At 41.6% G+C, this 18,495-nt stretch overlaps 2 protein-coding genes across 3 annotated transcripts; one reads left to right on the top strand and one right to left on the bottom strand.

Moving 5' to 3' along the window:
- Nucleotides 1-930: 930 nt before the first annotated feature.
- On the bottom strand, nt 931-10,105 carry LOC127762236 (protein RRC1-like). 2 transcript variants are annotated; one of them, XM_052286667.1, is made up of 18 exons: nt 9,944-10,105; nt 9,610-9,676; nt 9,377-9,509; nt 9,183-9,228; nt 7,273-7,324; nt 7,041-7,193; nt 6,321-6,440; nt 6,064-6,229; nt 5,844-5,956; nt 5,658-5,729; nt 4,568-4,789; nt 4,084-4,142; nt 3,894-3,972; nt 3,660-3,797; nt 3,228-3,452; nt 2,349-3,136; nt 2,056-2,231; nt 931-1,870 (listed from the first exon to the last, which is right to left on the bottom strand). In XM_052286667.1, the coding sequence occupies exons 2-18, from the start codon at nt 9,667-9,669 to the stop codon at nt 1,608-1,610; spliced, it is 2,865 nt and encodes a 954-aa protein (XP_052142627.1). In that variant the 5' UTR covers nt 9,670-9,676; nt 9,944-10,105; the 3' UTR covers nt 931-1,607. The 2 variants fall into 2 exon arrangements, with proteins under 2 accessions (XP_052142627.1, XP_052142628.1); XM_052286668.1 differs by lacking the exons at nt 9,183-9,228; nt 9,610-9,676; nt 9,944-10,105 and having other exon boundaries at nt 9,377-9,513.
- A 1,573-nt stretch (nt 10,106-11,678) lies between these two features.
- Nucleotides 11,679-17,377, top strand: LOC127763065 (autophagy-related protein 11). Its single transcript, XM_052287647.1, has 5 exons — nt 11,679-13,165; nt 13,709-15,383; nt 15,479-15,696; nt 16,405-16,594; nt 16,798-17,377. The coding sequence occupies exons 1-5, from the start codon at nt 12,189-12,191 to the stop codon at nt 17,158-17,160; spliced, it is 3,423 nt and encodes a 1,140-aa protein (XP_052143607.1). The 5' UTR covers nt 11,679-12,188; the 3' UTR covers nt 17,161-17,377.
- The last annotated feature ends 1,118 nt before the right edge of the window (nt 17,378-18,495 follow it).

Below are 18,495 nucleotides of genomic sequence, written 5' to 3'. Positions count from 1 at the left end.
ATATGTAGTGGTGTGTATATGTGTGCATTTGCCGTGTAATTAAAAAAAATACAATGGCACAATCACCCAATAACATGCTATTTGGGTTGGCGAGCAGATAGGGAAAGCCATTCAAAATATCTAATGCCTTAGATTTCCTCATTTTAGCTCGTGTACAAACCGGTGTGAGAGAAGCATTTTGGCCAGGATGAAAATTTATAGTACTATAGTAGTGCAATATGAATGCAAGCCTGAATCTATGTGCCGCTGATTCATGATCTGATGACTTTTCTCGTGCATATCTTATCATCTTGTGATCCATTTATGCTGAGATAGCTCGCATTGCCTTGTGGGACCTGAACGTTGAGGAATCGCTTTTTTTCTCTTCGAATGACAACATTTGTAAGTAGTAATCTCGCCACCATGCAAAGACAATAAGCAACGAAAACTGAAGCTGACGGGCAGCGTGTAACATTCATCTTAATCTAACTCATATCCATCTCTAGCCCGAGTCTTCAGTCTAGAAAGAAGTTTGCGATGGCGAAAGGTGGTGTCGGATCAGTTCAAGGTTCATATGCTAATTAATTTGTTGCTATTTGTTATGTATAATTGTTTAATTCTTTGACATTAGTTGTTTAATTCTTGACATATGAAAACCTGCTTTGCCTCTTGATTTATGTATCACCGAAAATATAGCTAGATTAAGTGAAGATTCCCCTTAACTAACACGATCAAACCAGTGGGCTGCTGCGGCTTTAAAAAGGTGTCACCTCTGAATTCGCTGCCAGAAGCCTTTGGGTTTGTTTGTTGCGACGTCTCATTCGATCCGGGACCTAACTAGTTTAGCATGGGGCATCACCCCCATGTTTTGGTTGTTATCTCCTGCAGTTGCATGCTCTTTACTTCCCATTCCTGGGCTCTTCTTGTTTTCTTCTGGTAGATTTCAGATGCTCATCAGTGATTCACCAAGCATTCATGTGCAGACATCCATACATTTACATGCATACCAACATAGCAACTGTACTAGAGAACGATTTGTTCAGTTTGTGTATGCTGGATTCGAAGGGAGGTAAAAATAGCAGCATAGCTAACCTGACCAGACTGGTAAAATACAATTATACAAACGCAAAGGATGAGAATAATGCACCTTCAATCTGACAAAACATACCCAGTTTGACCCCTACTATCACTATACTACCTCTACCATAGCAACTAAACTAGAGCATAGCAGAAATTGTAAAAAAAAAAAAAGGATTACTTCGTCAACTACACTCGTTGATTTCATCAATGAATAAAAATGGACAATGTCGCCAAAGCAACTCTCTTGACTTCATTTGTCACCAAAGCAAAGTTCCTAGCTGCGGTCGTCCACCACAAGGCGGAGAGTTTCAATGCACTACTTCCGCAGTTCCACTTGATAATATTCTATTTTTCACACTGTCCCTGTTTTTCAAGCTACATGAGTAGGGCACTCAATACACAGGTTGTTCTTCAAGCCATGCGGCAGGTGGCAGGCCAGATACTCTTCATATATGCAACAGATTTTAACTGATGCAACCTGGCACAGGATATCACACTGCACCTTATTCAGGCAAGGGGATGAATGCAAGAGATTTTGCAGGCATCAATCACCTTCCCTTTCTCCTGTCCTTCTCCCTGTCTCTGCTTCTATCATAGTGATCATCCCTCCCTCGGCTTGCGCTTTTTTCACGTACCCTGTCTCTCTCTCTTCCAGCATCATTACCATGAGATCTGTCTGTGTCTCTGTTGCGATTGTGCTCTCGATCTCTTTCCAGTGATCTCCTTGGAGGACTACGGCTCCTGCTCAGGCTTCGACGACGCTTTCTTGAAGAATCATCATGCCTATCTCTCCGCTCCGACGATGTCCTCTCTGAAAAAAAGGAAGTGATGCTTTTCATGAGGATATATCACGCAGATAACAAAGGTAGCCAAATATCAAAAAAAAATATTCTTCACTAGTATCAGAATTCAGAAGTGAAGGATGTATGTTCAAAAACAACAAAAAAGCAATTATCCAACAAGCAGAGGATATGTCATTGCTGCCTTCTTACATACCAGAAGAGCGCCTGTTGTTTGCACCATCATTTGAAAATGATAAACCATATTCAGACTGAAGACGCCTACGGTGGCTGGCAACCTTCTTCTCAATCTCTTCTGTGTTTCGCAAACCCTTCTCCTCAAGAGATTCACGATACTGCATAACAGCAATTTCAATCTGCCTTAACTTCTTTCTGCAGATCACAAGGCATGTGCAATTACATTATAAACTGTATGAAGTAATTGGCTAATACGGAGTACATGATTAAAAAATGTAATTGGATTGCATGCTAAATCATGACAAAAGGTACCTATGCTCTTCATCAAGAATCGTATCCTGGTGATGATTCGAGTGATCAGTACTAACTTCTGTTGCATCAGCTTTCCCAGAATCACCAGCAATATCGCTACCAGATGAATAGCTTAATCCTAAGCCTCTGCCACCTTTTCTATCTTCATCATCGCTGACATCATCCTCTCGACTCCATTTTGAAGCGGGCAAAACAGGGTCAACTTTTGGCTTCTTGCTTGGAACAGGTTCAGCGGGTGTGGATTCATTAGAGCGTTTGTGCCCTGCTTCCATAGCATAATGAGAGAGACCCAACATGTCTGATTCACCACTATCAGTACCTTCTCCAGGTCTAGAAGCATTACGAGCATTCACAGCAATGTCATCTCTTCCAGTTCTATGCGATTCTCCTTGTCCATATTTAATGCCCGCGTCCTTCTCATATACTCGTTCCTTCTCAGCCTCTTCCAAGCTAAGCAACCTGGCAACCATCATCTCTTTACCACCACATAGCGAGAGGCCATTATGTCTGCAACGGCGTTCAAGTTCAGCTAGCGGAAGCCCTAACAGCTCCCTTGTTGCCGCTGCCTTTCCTGTGGCCAAGGCACCATCTTCGTTGAGCCTAAATCCATCACTGCCGTCCTCAGAGCTAGCTTTCTTTTCAATTTCTGGTGTATCACCACATAGAGAGTGAAAAGGGATGACCCCTGAGTGGCTTGATCTAAGAAAGGTAGCTCTTAGTCCATTCAGATATGCATCGGAAAATAAGAACCAGTCCGCCCATACTTGTAGAACTTTCAAAACTCTCTCCTGCAGAGAAACAACAAAATAATGCTATCGTAAGGTAACATCAAGAAAGGAATAAAATAAAGGACTCAAAAAACAGAACAATACAACTTACCTTCAGAGCTTCAGCAGTAATCCTTCCAGTGATACTGCGGTATAAATCATTGAAGCTTTCTATAACATCAGGTAGAGCAGCCTCAAACTTTGTCCGGAATGCAGAAGCATTCTTCACTGGAGCGCTGCTGTTATGAAGAATATCAGACACTAGCATAAGCCGAGCAACCTTGGTTGGGATGGGTGTCTCCTTGAGTGTCAAAGATTCTGTAAGAACTTCAACAATCTGAACATACAAGGCAAAGCACTAATGAGTACTCTCATGTTATGTGATTTACCAAAAAAAGGGTGTTTTATAAAAAATCTAAAACAAAAAAAGAACAAGAAGAAGGCAACCTAAACAAGAATGAAATAATACATCCTTATTTAAAAATAAAGAAAGAAAGGGAGAAATTGACTGATCAAGTCAAATCTAGCGCAAGGAAGGATTTACCTCTCCAGCTGCATCAGCATTATCCAATGCAAATCCCATAGCCTCCTTTATCTGACTTCTCTCCAATGTCAATGCACGTAGCATGTCCTCAAATTCATCACGCTGTGAATCAGTCAATGTGCGCTCCACTTCGACACGCTGAAGAAAGAAAATGTGAATTCGTATTTGTAGTAGGACAAAAACATTCACCGTAACAAAGCAAAAGGCCTTCAACAAAATGCAGCAATCTCTTACCCTGCTTCTACCAGCCGCAAAAGTAGATTCTTTTTCACGCTCAGGACTTCTGCTGGATGGCAAAGCAGGTGGAACCCATCTGGAATATGAATATCATATTTAATACAATATCATGGCATTACGTATTCAATGGGCGGACGCATGACCAATACATATTGGAATAAAAATATAATTGTGTGATCTCTCTTACCTTCCACTTCCTGTGATCATGATAAATGGTTCTGTTCTCCACCGCTGCAAAGTATCACCCTGCATTCCAATATCACCATATGCAGTTAATGCTACCATCCTATCACTTCAACAATTGACATTCAGAATAAAGCATAGATGCAAAACACAAGTGATAAGTGGCTAGGTGCAAAAGAAGATCATTTCAAGTCCAACTCTAGGAGAACAAAAAAAAATTCTAACAAGAACTCCGGTAAGTGATAAAGATAAATAAATTTATTCGAACTAAAAGAATTTTCATTTTTGCTATTAGATTTTTGTATTCCAAAACATATATAGTGGAAACTCAATGATAAATCTGCATTGCATAAAAGATATCAGAAGACAGCAATTAAGACAAACCTCTTTACTATCACAGTTCACTTCCAACAAAATACTATCACCACTTCCCTTTAGTAGATCATAGATATAGAGATTGAAAATTTAACAACATCAATGTATTTTACCTGAGCAAATGAGTATAGCCTCCAAACATAGTATGTGTGCTCCTTTGATTTAAGATCAAACAAGAAACTAAATAAAGAATTTCCTCGGCCTCTCTCCATAACAGCTTGTTCAAAAGCACATCCCCCGTCGAGTACATGCAGAGCCATTGTGTCAATCACATGCCGAACATGTGCATCATCTGGCGGAGCAACCACTATATCGGGAACATTTGGTGTGAGGACCTGTTAAACCAAATGAAATTAGAATAATAACCAAAATGTTGGTTAAAACTTATTAGATATCATTCAATTTCAAGCTAACTGCAGATATCCTCATCCAAGACAGAACCACTTGCAATGCCTACTTGAGTTAAATTTAAGGCTTGAAGCAAAGTATCTTAGCATTTTTTTAAGTGATAAGGCAGGCCCTAACACCTCTTTTTTTATCATTCCTTTGACTACAATTGTTCTGTCCCTTAGCATCCACTTTTGTCTCTGTGGAGGGATTTATTCACAGATATTAAAATCTAATCATGATAACATCATTAAATATATTTGATAAAAACTGATTGTATTCTCCATCTTATGATCAGTTAAGCTTTTTTTCTTTTTTTGGTTATAGCAAATATTAGTTCGATAACCTGCAAAAAAACCATACTTAGCACTCATTTTTGTAATTGGTTAGAACAACCAGTGCAAATATGAATGGTGCCTTCTGTTGGTGGCTGGCATGTAAATAAAGAACATAACCAACAAAGTTGAATAGAATACAAGGATCGCTATCACAATGGAAAGGCCTACATAAATGATGAGTGGGGAAAGATGGAAGGATATTCCATATAGTAATCTGTACACCACAAGGGAAGTGGTAAATGCTTTTATTGGTCTATACTAGACTCAAGCACTTAAAACATTCAGAAAAAGAAATCAAATGGAAAGCAGTGCATCTTGATTTGTTAAAAGTTCATCCATTAAAGATTCATCAAAGAAAAAATACAAAGACAACAAGGAGTCAAGGATAGATGCACTTTGCCAATATTACAAATCAGTAAAGCACAAAAGAAAGGCATTTCGTGACAATAAACAGCTGCAGTAAGAAAAGATCCCCTACCAGCTCTGAGGTCTGTGGTTTAACAGATGCAAGAGGTGGACCACCAGGACCAGATAAGATGACAGTACCACCCTATATAAATATAAGAGTAAGGTAATCAATGCCAACTCATGCAGGCAGCACCAATAATAAAAGGTTATCTCAACATAGAAACTTTGACACAACGCAAAAGAACAAACAAAGCACCTCCTTATTCCGGATTGCCATGTGCCCTGGTGGAGGAGCAGGCAGTGCTTGTGAAGGAAGAGCAACAGATTTGCCCCACCCTAGTTTCAGTTCATAGTCGTACACAACAACACCTGAGATGAACCATAAGATTATAAAAAACAAGACCACTGAAAGCAAGAGTGCTAGCTCCTGTACAAATGGACAAAAATGATCCCTGCACTACATGAAAATGTATTACCTTCCATTTCATCCTTGGCTGCTTGTCCATCAGCCCTATTCATGAAGGCAACAAAACCACAATTTCTTTGCCTTCTGCGTTCCTCTTCTGTTCGAGGCCACATAATCTTGACACTAGCAATAGGTCCAAAACGACCAAATGTCCTCATAAGAAAATTCTCGTCCACCTGTCATATAATATAATGCAACCATCAAGTTAATCATGATGTAAAGTTAACCTTACGTATAAACAAAACAAGCGCATTGGAGAATGCCAACCTTAGGAGAAAGATTCCCAACATATAAGTTCGTGGTTTGTGGATCCCCATCATCAAATGATCCTGGAAGTTTCCCAATGGGATCTAATTCATCTGGTAGTTCATCAAAACGGCTAGAGGACTGCAGGACACAGTAACAGGCATCAATTAATAAATAGCAAACTATTAATAATGCCACAAAGATTTCTACAGAAAAAACTGCAAGAAATCATTATTTTTCTTTATTAACTACTCGTATTATATTAAAAAAACAGTTATAGAGTGCTGACAGGAAAAAAACAGCGTTCTACAACCTAGGCAATTAAAAAAAAAGAATATTTCATCATCTTTACTCTTCTAAAAAGAGGAGTTGGGGATGATGGTGTGTTCTACACCTCATTCCCCCTACCCCAGAGGATCTTCTGTGGCCATATATGTGAAAGCACTGCAATCTTTGTTTTAAAAACAAGGGGTGTTTTTTTGCAGGTGTCCATATATAGGTTACTAACTGATATCATGTGATCAGGTATAATTTTTTCATATTTGAGGAAAGTTGTATTTTTGCTTATTCGTTTTGGGTCCTATAGTACATATATTTTATTCGTTTTGGGTCCATCACAACTAATGGGCATTAATGCTAGCCAACAAACTAAACATGATCTAAAGCACTCCAAAGTTCTTTTGGAGTGCTGTCTAGTGCAAGTAAATAAAGGCCTATTCTGTCAAATACTGAAGTGCGTACAGCAGATGTGTCAGTGTGTCGACCCTCACGCCATTGCTCACGTTCCTGATTACGCTTTTGTCGAAGCTCTTTCTCAAACTTGAGCTCCTCCATGAACTCGTCTATTACCCGTGGCTTTCGTCTTTCCTTTTCCTTTGGACGCTCCTCTTCTTTCTGCACAGCAAGATAATGCTTAACCAGAAAACCATAGTGACTACTGAGACAGCCATAAGAATATTGCAATTGTACTAACCTTTTTGTCCGGCTCTTTCCCAAATGACGGCGGCAAAAAAGATGGAACATACCTGGATAAAAGTACGCTACGTATAAGGTATCTATCATGTATACACCTAGATGACACGGGTATATGAAAAAGAAAACAGAATCAAGCAGTGTGCCCAAATGGCCAGCATGGTGAGTTGCTAATAACCCTACAGCTTTCTTAACAAATAGCTGTACTTTTCACCTTTGCTATACTTTCACAAATTCTCTTTCTAAAATCATGTTAACCAAGAAACTATATAGAACGTTCAGTTAATCATAAAGCTTACACTCGACTGCCTGCAATGGAAATTCTGACTTATACTAGCATGATTGCACAAGAGGAATCCAAATACGGAGTATTACAAAACTAAGGCTCCTTTCATCCATGCCATGCCATAGGTTTTCACAAGCATGCACATTTTTCAACTTCTGGACGAAAATAGTTCAGATCATCTTGTTTTGGAGAAATAACAGCAGAAACGTTGATGAAAATATGGAATTAGTAAAAACTCCATAAATCTAACTAAATAAAGTTAGTTAGTTAGTTAGTTAGATAATGGTTTCAGAGGAGAGAGAGAAAGAGGATTACTAACCCCAAAATGTTATGTAGCATTTTTTTAGGTGGGCACGGGTATTAAGGAAGTAGGTAGAAATGATTGAAGGAAGTTTGTGATTGGTTGAGAAGAGAAAGTAGGTGAAGAAATTAAATGGAGAATGGTTGTGATTGGTTGAGAGGGCGTGGTAGAAATAGCTACATTTCAGGACGGATGTAGTACTAAATATACCAGTTGCTCAGCACATGTAAATCATAATATTCTAAGACCTCTTTTAAGATTCTAAAAGTTATAGTCAGCTTCACTGATAACTGAAACTTCTTCCCGAAGGAACTAAGTATGATGAATTTGGAAATGCTTTTAAGAAAACATATAACATGAGCCATCATTATCCTTATATGTCAGACAAGTAAAAGTCATCCCAAAATTATTTACACTTCACTAGATGGAAATATGGCTATCTGTGTGCTTTGTTACAGTCCACAAGCAATAATCTGTATTGCATATACACTATAGCTGGCAAGTAATTATCATAGAAACAAGAAGAAAATCTATGAAAAATGGAATGCTCAGATGCAACTGATCACATCCCAAGTCAATATAATATACTACCTCCGTTTCAGGTTATAAGACTTTCTAGCATTGCCCACATTCATATAGATGTTAATGAATCTAGGCACACACATATATCTAGATTCATTAACATATATATGAATGTGGGTAATGCTAGAAAGTCTTATAATATGAAACGGAGGAAGTATGTGCTAAGCAAACAGTTATACAGTCATGTGGAGATTTACTACTATCAGCAATGGCCTCTAAGGATGAGATCAGATCTGGAAATTAATACTACAATCAGCAATATAAGAATGAGATGGGATCTGGAATGCTATAAGGATCTAGAAAATGTTCTTTTTACAGGCAGAACTTGACTGGCAACTTTAATACTGCCAAGAGCTCAATCAGCAAATCAGCAACAATGACTTAATCTATGGTGATGATGTGGCAACTATAGTCAGTAAGTCAGCAGTACAGCATAAATGCGACTGCAAATTGCAGTAAAAAACATGAAACCAGACGAACAGCTATGTGTCCCTTTAAGACAACCCTCGTGTCTATCAAACGCATTCAATAGTTGGTATCAACTTTGTAGATACATAAGCAGACAATTCACAAAACCATGATGCTAGCGAAAAGTAAAATGGTGAAAAAAATATAGCATGAATCATTTAATGCTCGTGGTTGGCCTCTGGATTCCGATTATATTGGCCATATGGCCATCTAAGATGAAGCAGCGGTACCACAAGATACCCTCTTCTAGAAATCGAGTATTTTTTTCGTTTACCTACTGCCCTTCTTTGGAACAGACCCCCCATCTTTGGACTTTCCACCTGCCATTGCCGAATGAATAAAAAGGCCGGTCTCTTGATTAATTGGAGCAATAGAAGAAACAATGTATATATCCATCATGATTTTCAATCTACAAAGAGTAAAGCCAACTACAACAAGGTATATGAAAATGTAAACCATATCACTAACCTTCGGAATCAATCCTCAGCTTGGCATTGGGATCAATCACACCTCCTCGGACAAACTTCGACCCAGATGTGCTATCACCCTTGAATGACTCCACAAATTCCTCGTAAACACGTGCCGCTTCATCTTGCTCTCTCTTCACAGATCAGAAGCAGTTAAAATCAGATATGGATAGAATGTGCGTGCAAAAAAGTATAAGTAGAGGTGTCTCCAGAAAGAGATTTGAAAACCCTTACCTTCTTCCTCGCCTCTTCGTTCTCCTTATGTCGGTGGAATGGAACCTTCTTCGAACTCATCCTAATCCTAACATAAAATTATCAACAGATCATCAGAATATGAGTAGCAAGCACTTGAAATCTTATTACTCTACCACCCTGCATGCCATGGGCGGATCTAACATGGGACATGGGGGTTCATTCAGTTCAACCCCCAAACTTTTTGGGAACAAACAAACTGTTATTAGTAGTATTAAGGTTAAGGCAAATTTCTAGAACAGGAGCTAGGGTTAACGCAAATTCGATAAAAAAAAAGTGCGTGGGTCGAGAGAGATGGGAAAGAGGATGTGCTAACCAGGATGCTCGCTCGCGGGATGGATGGGAATCGGCGCAGGCGGCGGCGGCGGCGGAAGCAGCAGGACGAGCGGCGGCGGCGCCTCTGCTCGCTAGAGGGACGGATTGGGGATCGGAGCAAGGCCCTGCCCTGGGACGACCTACTGATTTTTGTTGCCTCTCTAAACCCGACCGACCTGTGTTCCAACCGGTGAATTATAGAGGTGTCTCCCGGCCAGGCACGAGGTCAGTCGGGCCGGCACGGCCCGACCGTGCCTTGCCAACCCACAGGCTGCACCCACGGCCCAGTCACGGCCCAGTAAAAACGGGCCGGCCCGAGGGCACGGCAGCCCATCGAGCTTCTCCATAGAATAAGTCTATTTTTACTCCCTCAACTCTTTGGGCTGTGTCTTACATGGCTGCCTGGCTGGAAAAAATCTATTTTGTATTCCTCATTTTTTTTGCCTTGCCTTATATGGTTGATTAAGTCTAATTTGATCTCTCTACTATATTTTCTTTGACCGTGCCGTGCTGGATCGGCCCACCGTGCCAAGGCATCGACCTAGGCATGACCCAACTATCGGGTCGTGCCATGCTTGGACTGGGCCAAATGGTCGTGCCTTGGGCCGGGCCATCAGGCCTCGGACCTTATGGCTATAATAATGTTATACTATATTTTATTTACTCTATGCTTTGAAAAAATATTTTGTATAAATATTTTTATATGTCACTTGTTATGTTGATATATGTTAAGTTTATTTTAAATTTGTTCTAATGCCAAGTAGATACTCAATCTGCTCAATAAACTGTTTCATATTAAGTATTAGACTTTCTTCGTTTTCTAGTGGATAGGCAGTAGCTTATCCCAGCAACACAGCAGAACGTAGCCTTAATCAGCCAGATGAGTATCTTAGCTTCATGGTGACTAACTTGTGGTTTTACACGCTCGTTGAATTGCCCTACCTCACATAGCCTATTCATATGCCTCGCAGTTTAACATAGAGTAATAAAAACATGGTTAGAAACACATGCATCTATAAATTACTGGTGAAAGTCTCTTCGGTTTTCACGATAGTGTTGACATTGGACTAGCCTGATTTATATGGAATATACATGTGGCTTTTTTGCCTTTTTTTTCTCTTACTCCTAGCCTACTAGTAAAAAATGCGGAGTTTAAGGCTTTAGGCGACAACATGATGACTTCTTCTGCGTGCACAAACTAACTACTATCTTGTTACTTGATGATGGAAGTAAATTGATAATTTTATTTTGAATTGGTCACTCTATTTTTTTACTTGAATATATTGGACGCGTTCGCTAGTTATTGCTACAGTTGTGTTACATGTTGTGTGTGGCGGCGGCAATATAGTGCATGCGCAATACGACCAATCAAACATGTTCATATATTAGAATCAAACTCATTGCTAATGATATGATATTTATAATTTTTGTATAGTAAATAAATAATATAACAACAAAATTCATAAAGTCACATCGAAAATAATTATAGTTTAGAGAAAATTGGACACTCATGTGAAAAAACCGGAGGGGAAGAAATCCACGGTATTCTATTCCCTACGCCGCTTACCCTTCCACCGGAAGCAACACTCTCCTCTCCTCCAATAATTCACGCCAACGTAAATTCTGTAATCTACAAGGACCCATCCGCAAAAACATCCCCGCAGCAATTCTGTATACTACTCCCGCACGGTAAGCTAAGCCTAGTCCACTTTTCTATTCAACCCCTCGACATTTCCCTTTATTTACTTTGCCTCCTTCCCCTTCTCGTCCTCCTCTTCCTCATCCTCCTCTCTCTCTCACCCCTCGGTCTCGCTGGTTCTTGCTAACGCCACGCTCGCTCGCTGCTGAATCCGTCTTCCCGGCGAAGAAGGAGGAGGAGGAGGGATCCCGGCTAGGCGGTTGTTCGCGCGTGACCCGCTCGGTGAGGTGACCCTCTCGGCGGAGGAGTCGGATTGCGTCTTGGAGACCGGTTCCGTCTTGTGGATGGTCTTGGTGATCGAGAAGAAATCCGTGGCGGGTTGGTGAACCGGAGACGGGGAGGAATTGGGGGAAGGGAAGGGGGGAGGAGGAGGAGGAGCTGTGTGTTCTTGGGTGGGCGCGCCGCGCGTTCTTGCGAGATTGGGTGGTTGGTTTTGATTGTGGTGGTATGGTAGAAAAACTGCAGATTTAATCTGAACTGCGTTGGGGGGAGTGGAAGAGGAGGAAGAAAGATCGGGTTTCGAGGCGGGGGGGGGGGGGGGGGGGAGATGAGTTCCGGGTCGGCGGTGACGGGCGGCGGCGGCGGCGGGGCGGAGGACGCGGCGGCGGTGGCGCTGGGGCAGAAGCTGCCGGTGCACGTGGCGGAGAACGGCCACACCTTCGAGTTCAAGTGCGGCGGCGAGACCCCCGTGGAGGCAATCCAGCGCACCATCGAGGGCCTCTGCGGCATCCCGCCGGCCGACCAGCTCCTCCTCTGCGGGAACACCTCGCTCGACGGCGCCCACCATCTCGCCTACTACCAGCTGCCCCGCGACGACCGGGAGGTGTTCCTGTACAACAAGGCCCGGCTCCACGACGGCGCGCCGCGCCCCGCGCCGGAGTCGATCGAAATCCCCCAGCCGTCGATCCCGCCGCCGCCCCGGCCGCAGGATTCCCCGCCGCTGGAGGTGTCCGCCGACCCGGCGCTGAAGGCCCTGGTGTCCTACGAGACCACGTTCAGATACCACTTCCAGGTGGGGAATGCCGTGTATCAGTCTAGCGTGGCGAAGCACGAGGTGTGCTGCCGGCTGCTGCGGGAGGGGCAGGTGCAGGAGCGGGCGCTCGACACCGCCCGGAGCAACCTGGAGCACACGGCCCGGAAGCTCACGCAGCGGTATTCGGATTTCGTCAAGTGCTTCTCGCAGCAGCATCGTGGCCATGCCGAGATGCTGGCGAATTTCGAGAGGGATGTGGAGAGGCTGCGCGCCGTGAGGCTTCACCCGGCGCTGCAATGCGAGGGGAGGCGCTCCTTGATTGACCTCGTTAAGGAGAATGACCTGAGGAAGCTGGCAGATGGGTGCTTCAGCTCACATAAACAGTTTGATGTTAAGGTCTCACAGCACAAGGCCAAATTCATGGAATTGAAGAAGAGGCTTGAAAATTTGTTTAATATTATGAGCTCGACTGGGTGCAAGGATCTTGAGGCGATGATAAAGGAACACGAGAAATTCATCGGTGACCAGAAAATCATCATGCAGTCTCTAAGGTTAGACCTAGGCTTTGAACATGTTTTTTACCTAGTTATCTTGCTGTTATGTTACATGCCCTCCCTGAACTACTATTACTAGTGAATTCCCTGAATCATCTAAATTTAATAATTTACGCTATGCCTTTGTTCTATGGCTTCACTAAACTACTTAGGAGAAATTTGGAAAATTGTGCTTCTATTGTGTCACTACACGTTAAGTGTCACCTTCCACTCGGAACTACTTTTACTAATGATTGATCTGGATCATAAGTGCGGCGTGTTTTGTGCTGTAGATCTTCATGAAACTACTTAGGATGAGGAAATGTTTCAGCATGGTTAGTTGATGGTTTTGCAAAAGGAATAGGAAATCTTTCAGCGTGGTTACTTGATGTCTGCAAAAGGAATATAGCTTGTCATCGTACTTACTTCATTTGTTTAATTATTTCATGCACTACGGTTTTCTACACTAATTGCAATGTGCTCAGTATGACCAAGTGTTTTGATGCTTATATGATTATATGTTATATCCCACTCTAAGCTGGAATATCTTGTGTCCTGCAGTAAAGATGTGACTACTTCAAAAAAGCTTGTTGATGACTGCTCAAACTGCCAGCTTTCTGCATCTCTCCGCCCTCATGATGCGGTTTCTGCAGTTGGCCGCATCTATGAAGTACATGAAAAGGACAACTTGCCCAGTGTCCATAATATCGATCGCATGTTCACAAAGTTGCTGGAGAAATGCAAAGCCAAGAAGAATGAAATGAATACCTTGGTACATGTTAGCATGCAAAGGGTCAAATCTGCTCAGATTGTTATCAAGGAAATGATGAACGAACTCCATGCATTCCAAGAGGTGATGGGTCATCAAGATAAAATTTTCGATAGCCTAAAACTTGCCAGTGGCATGGGTCATGCGTACAGGGCTTGTCTTGCTGAGGTCGTACGAAGAAAGTCTTCTTTTAAGCTTTATACTGGCTTGGCAGGGCAGCTTGCTGAAAAGCTAGCCACTGAGCGTGAAGCTGAGGTAAGAAGGCGAGAGGCCTTCTTTAGGACATGGAGTAAGTACATTCCAGAAGATATCATGGGTTCCATGGGACTTTTTGATTCCCCAAGCCAGTGCGATGTAACAGTTGCTCCATTTGATTGCAATCTTCTCTCAATTGATGTTGATGATGTGGAAAAACTTGCACCCCAATCTTTGGTCGGGTCTTTTCTGAAATCTGAGAGATCACAACTGCCAAAGTCCTCCTTGAGCAATTCTGGTACCAGTGGAAATTTGAGTAAATCCGAGCAATATCCGCCGAATGCTGATGATAAGATGGATTTCCAAGACTTTCTGGGGGGTTTTGACAGTGTGGATATTGCTGGAACTAGTAAATTGGAAGTTGAAAATGCCAGATTAAAAGCAGAACTTGCTTCTGCAATTGCAGTTCTCTGCAGTTTTGGCGCCGAATATGGATATGAATCTATTGATGAAGGGCAAATTGATAATGTACTGAAAGATGCAAGGGAAAAAACAGCTGCAGCACTTTCTGCAAAGGATGAGTATGCTAATCACCTGCAGGCAATGCTTACAGCAAAGCAGAATCAAAATATGTCCTATGAGAAGCGCATCCAGGAGCTTGAGGAGCAATTAGCAAACCAGTACATACAAGGGCACGTGATTTCTGGAAGCAAAGATGCATCTGATTCCCTCCTTTCTGCATTTAAAGCTAATGACTGCAACTTGCACATATCTGGAGGGAGGCAAACCCAAGTACGCGATGAATCAAGTGTGGCCATGGATGAGGCCTCTTCAACATCTGAGCAGCCATCTAAACAAACAGAAGGTGGGGATGAGAATATGACCGACATTTCAGGTGCACTGAACTTGCAATTGCTCGATCCAATAGCACGCACTAATTTGGATGCTTTCATGGCAGAATTGCCACCTGATAGTGAACATAAAATTGTTGATTCTGATAAGGAAGGGCAAATATTGACACAGTTTACTACGACTGATACTTCTGGGGTTCCTATAGAAGATCCTCTTGGCATCTTAAACTCCAGAACTAACGAGCATCATACCTCAGAGCTGAGAAACAAAGAGCTGCTTGTGTCAGAGTTGCAAAGTACTCTGGAAGACAAATCAAAAAGGTTAGATGAAACTGAAAGCAAGCTTAATGCCTTGGTGGATGAGGTCAACTCTCTGAAGAAAGAACTTGAACACACCCAGGGTCTGCTTGATGAGTCTCAGGTAAGTCAAGTGGGAGGTAGAATATTCAGCAATAGTTTTTTTTTTCATGCTCAATTGAAATTGCTGCTTACTTTCTTTTACAAATTTTAATATAGATGAACTGTGTGCAACTGGAGAACTGCTTACACGAGGCAAGAGAAGAGGCCTGCACAAACAAATGTTCAGCTGACAGAAGGGCTGTTGAGTATGATGCCCTGCGTTCATCTGCTCTGAGGATACATGGTCTGTTTGAGAGACTAAATAACTGTGTCACTGCACCAGGCATGTCTGGTTTTGCGGACTCACTGCGTGCTTTAGCTCTCTCATTAGCAAGGTATCTTACTGCTCTCATTCGCTTAAACTCATGTGTAGTCAGTTCTGCATTTCATTTACAAACCACCCACCACCAAGTTCGTTGTGCTGTTGGGCTTGATCCATGCCAAGTCTATGGAACTGATAAAATAAACAAGAAAAATAGGATCGAAGGAACTTCTAAGATTTGCTGTATCTTGGTTCAACATATCCAAGTTATTAGTGATTTGTGAGTTGGCAGTCAGTGAGACCGACAAAATAAACAGCAGAATAGAATTCATGGTAGCTTCCAGGAAGTATGTCCAGATTTTCTGTATCTTGGCTCATTGTTGAGATTTAGAGAGGCGCTGGATGTTATTTTAGCGAGACATTTTTGCATAATTTGTAGTAAACAGAGCTAGGAAGATGTTAGATGTTATTTAACCTTGGCATGCTTTCTACAGTGAGTAGTAAACTGTTCTTATATTTTGGGAGATGTTCTTATATTTTGGGACGGAGGGAGTAGTAAACTGTATTTTGTGCTTACAGTGAAATATTGGTCGTCAAAATAATTTTGTGTTCCTTCAGATGATTGTATGTTTTTGGTCTTTTTGCTCAGAGTAGTTTCCTTTGCATAGAGTTCTGTTACTTTATAAAAGTATTAGCATTTTCTTCCTTTGTATCCCCTACTGCTGTAGAGTTATCGAAACAGCAGATTTACTGGCTGAGTAATACTTTTTTATTGAAACAGTGCAAAGAAGGATGAAGGTGATACAACCATTCAGTTTCAGCAATGCATCAAGATCCTGGCAGACAAAGTTGGTTTTCTATCACGACAGAGTGCTGAGCTGCTAGAACGCTACTCAAGGATTGTAAGAGAGTTGGAGGAGAAGAAAGAGTCGATTAAAAATTTGTACAGTAAGCTTCAACTGGAAAAACAGGTACGAGTCGTAACTTCTTAAGCCACTGTTTTTATTAAAATAAATGAATTCATAAGAAGCCAAATACTTTGAAATTGTTTTAGTTTAAATTCCGTGCTAATCAATAATAAGCACATATTACTCTATGGGTTAGGTTGAGTCTGTTAAATTTTGTTGATTGAAATAACAAGACAGTATCCTCGGTTGTCAATACTGTTCAACAGGCTAGTAAGGAGAAGATATCATTCGGCCGTTTCGAAGTTCATGAGCTCGCGGTCTTTGTTCGGAACCCTGCTGGGCATTACGAAGCAATCAACCGGAACTGCTCAAACTACTACCTATCAGAGGAATCAGTGGCCCTATTCACGGAGCAGCATCCACGGCACCCAGCTTACATAATCGGGCAGATTGTGCACATCGAACGGCGCATAGCAAAGCTGCCCTCGCACGGTGACCAGATGGAAGCTTCACGCCTTGATAGCGGTGGCCGCCGGTCGCCCGCTTCCATGCTGAACCCGTACAATCTGCCTGTGGGATGTGAGTACTTCCTGGTGACGGTCGCGATGATACCTGACAATATTCGTTGAAAACGCCTTCCTGATCATGCCTATGGCTGCTGAAATGAAGGGAGAAACTCTCAACTGTAAATATACTGAAACTGAAATTTATAGACTTCCTTGGTTGCTTGTGGCTTCTTCATCCTTTGTACATAATGATGATGATCAGGTTCCTTTGTAAATAGACTCTCAGCTACCACTGATGTTATCATCTTCGTTCAAGCAGACTGAATATTCTTTCATATCATTGTCTTGCTTTTGTTAGTGCACTTGCTTGGTTTGATGTTGAGCATATGTTCCATTGCTGTGCTGCTGTTGGACCATATGATTGATCTGTTGATTTCTCCCTGGCATTTTTCGTTGTGAAATCTAGGGGCTGTTCACTTCGTTCCCAAAATAAATCAAACCAAGTTTTGGGTTTACTAAAATTTTTTTGGCAAGGTAAGTAATCTAAAGATTACCAAAATTTGTCTCCATTATCAAAGTTTGGTAATTCTAGAATCTCTCACAAAAACTTGACAAAGAGAACAAACTAAACAAGCTTACACTTTTCAACCTTATACAAATTTTGGTAATGTTGATTTAGATATCAAAGTGAATAGCCCCCTAGTTTAGTAAATTTTAACATATATACTACTAGGCCTCTGGTAAGTGTATTTAACAATGCTAGTATGTGCGAACAATTGTTTCTGCAAGAACAACTTATGTAAATACCCGCCAATTTGGCCATCTAATTTTGACCGGGACCACTTTGGCCATCTAATCCTCTCGGGCACGATAGAAAATGGCAGCTGAGGCAATATCATGTGATTAACTCTTATAAGTCAAAATAAACCTTTTCTTTTTTCCTTAGATGGAGGACACATATACACCCTCCGTTCCATAAAAAAAATCTAATTATATCTATAGATTCATAACCAAAAGTTATTGTTTTTTTTGGAGGGAGTATGTCACGCTCGGAAACAAACCATCTGACTTTGTGCAGTTTGCACATGTATCACTAACATGTGAACTCTACTTTACTATGACCCACATGTCAATGGCACAACTGCCAACCGTATACTCATAGAAACCTACCACACTCGTGTAGCCGTGAAAGCGTCCTCTAACACACACTTCATTAATACCCCCTCCGTCCCATAAAAACCTAATCCTACCAACGAATTTAGACACATGTTTGTCCAGGTTCATAGCCAAGATTGGCTTTTTTTGGAACAGAGTAGTAGACATCAAGATTGAACTTACTGGATGATGTTACGTATCCACTGCTCCTCCACCTACAATAATACCGGTATTTTCAAGTAAAATCCATTGTGCATTGCTCTATTGTTCGAAATGTTGAATGGAACAAAATGCTATGTTGAA

This window comes from Oryza glaberrima, chromosome 2 (assembly GCF_000147395.1).
Source record: "Oryza glaberrima chromosome 2, OglaRS2, whole genome shotgun sequence".
NCBI lineage: Eukaryota > Viridiplantae > Streptophyta > Magnoliopsida > Poales > Poaceae > Oryza > Oryza glaberrima.
The sequence above is the reverse complement of the archived record's forward strand: the minus strand, read 5'-3'. Positions and strand labels throughout refer to the sequence as shown.

What these genes read in the sequence shown, in the direction of transcription:
- LOC127763065 (XM_052287647.1), top strand. Translation starts at nt 12,189, where the DNA reads ATGAGTTCCGGGTCGGCGGTGACGGGCGGCGGCGGCGGCGGGGCGGAG. An exon ending in ATCATCATGCAGTCTCTAAG is followed by an intron (nt 13,166 to 13,708) that starts GTTAGACCTAGG and finishes TGTGTCCTGCAG; the next exon opens with TAAAGATGTGACTACTTCAA. An exon ending in GTCTGCTTGATGAGTCTCAG is followed by an intron (nt 15,384 to 15,478) that starts GTAAGTCAAGTG and finishes ATTTTAATATAG; the next exon opens with ATGAACTGTGTGCAACTGGA.
- LOC127762236 (XM_052286667.1), bottom strand. Translation starts at nt 9,669, where the DNA reads ATGAGTTCGAAGAAGGTTCCATTCCACCGACATAAGGAGAACGAAGAG. An exon ending in GGCTATACTCATTTGCTCAG is followed by an intron (nt 4,143 to 4,567) that starts GTAAAATACATT and finishes ATTGGAATGCAG; the next exon opens with GGTGATACTTTGCAGCGGTG. An exon ending in AAACAACAGGCGCTCTTCTG is followed by an intron (nt 1,871 to 2,055) that starts GTATGTAAGAAG and finishes CCTTTTTTTCAG; the next exon opens with AGAGGACATCGTCGGAGCGG.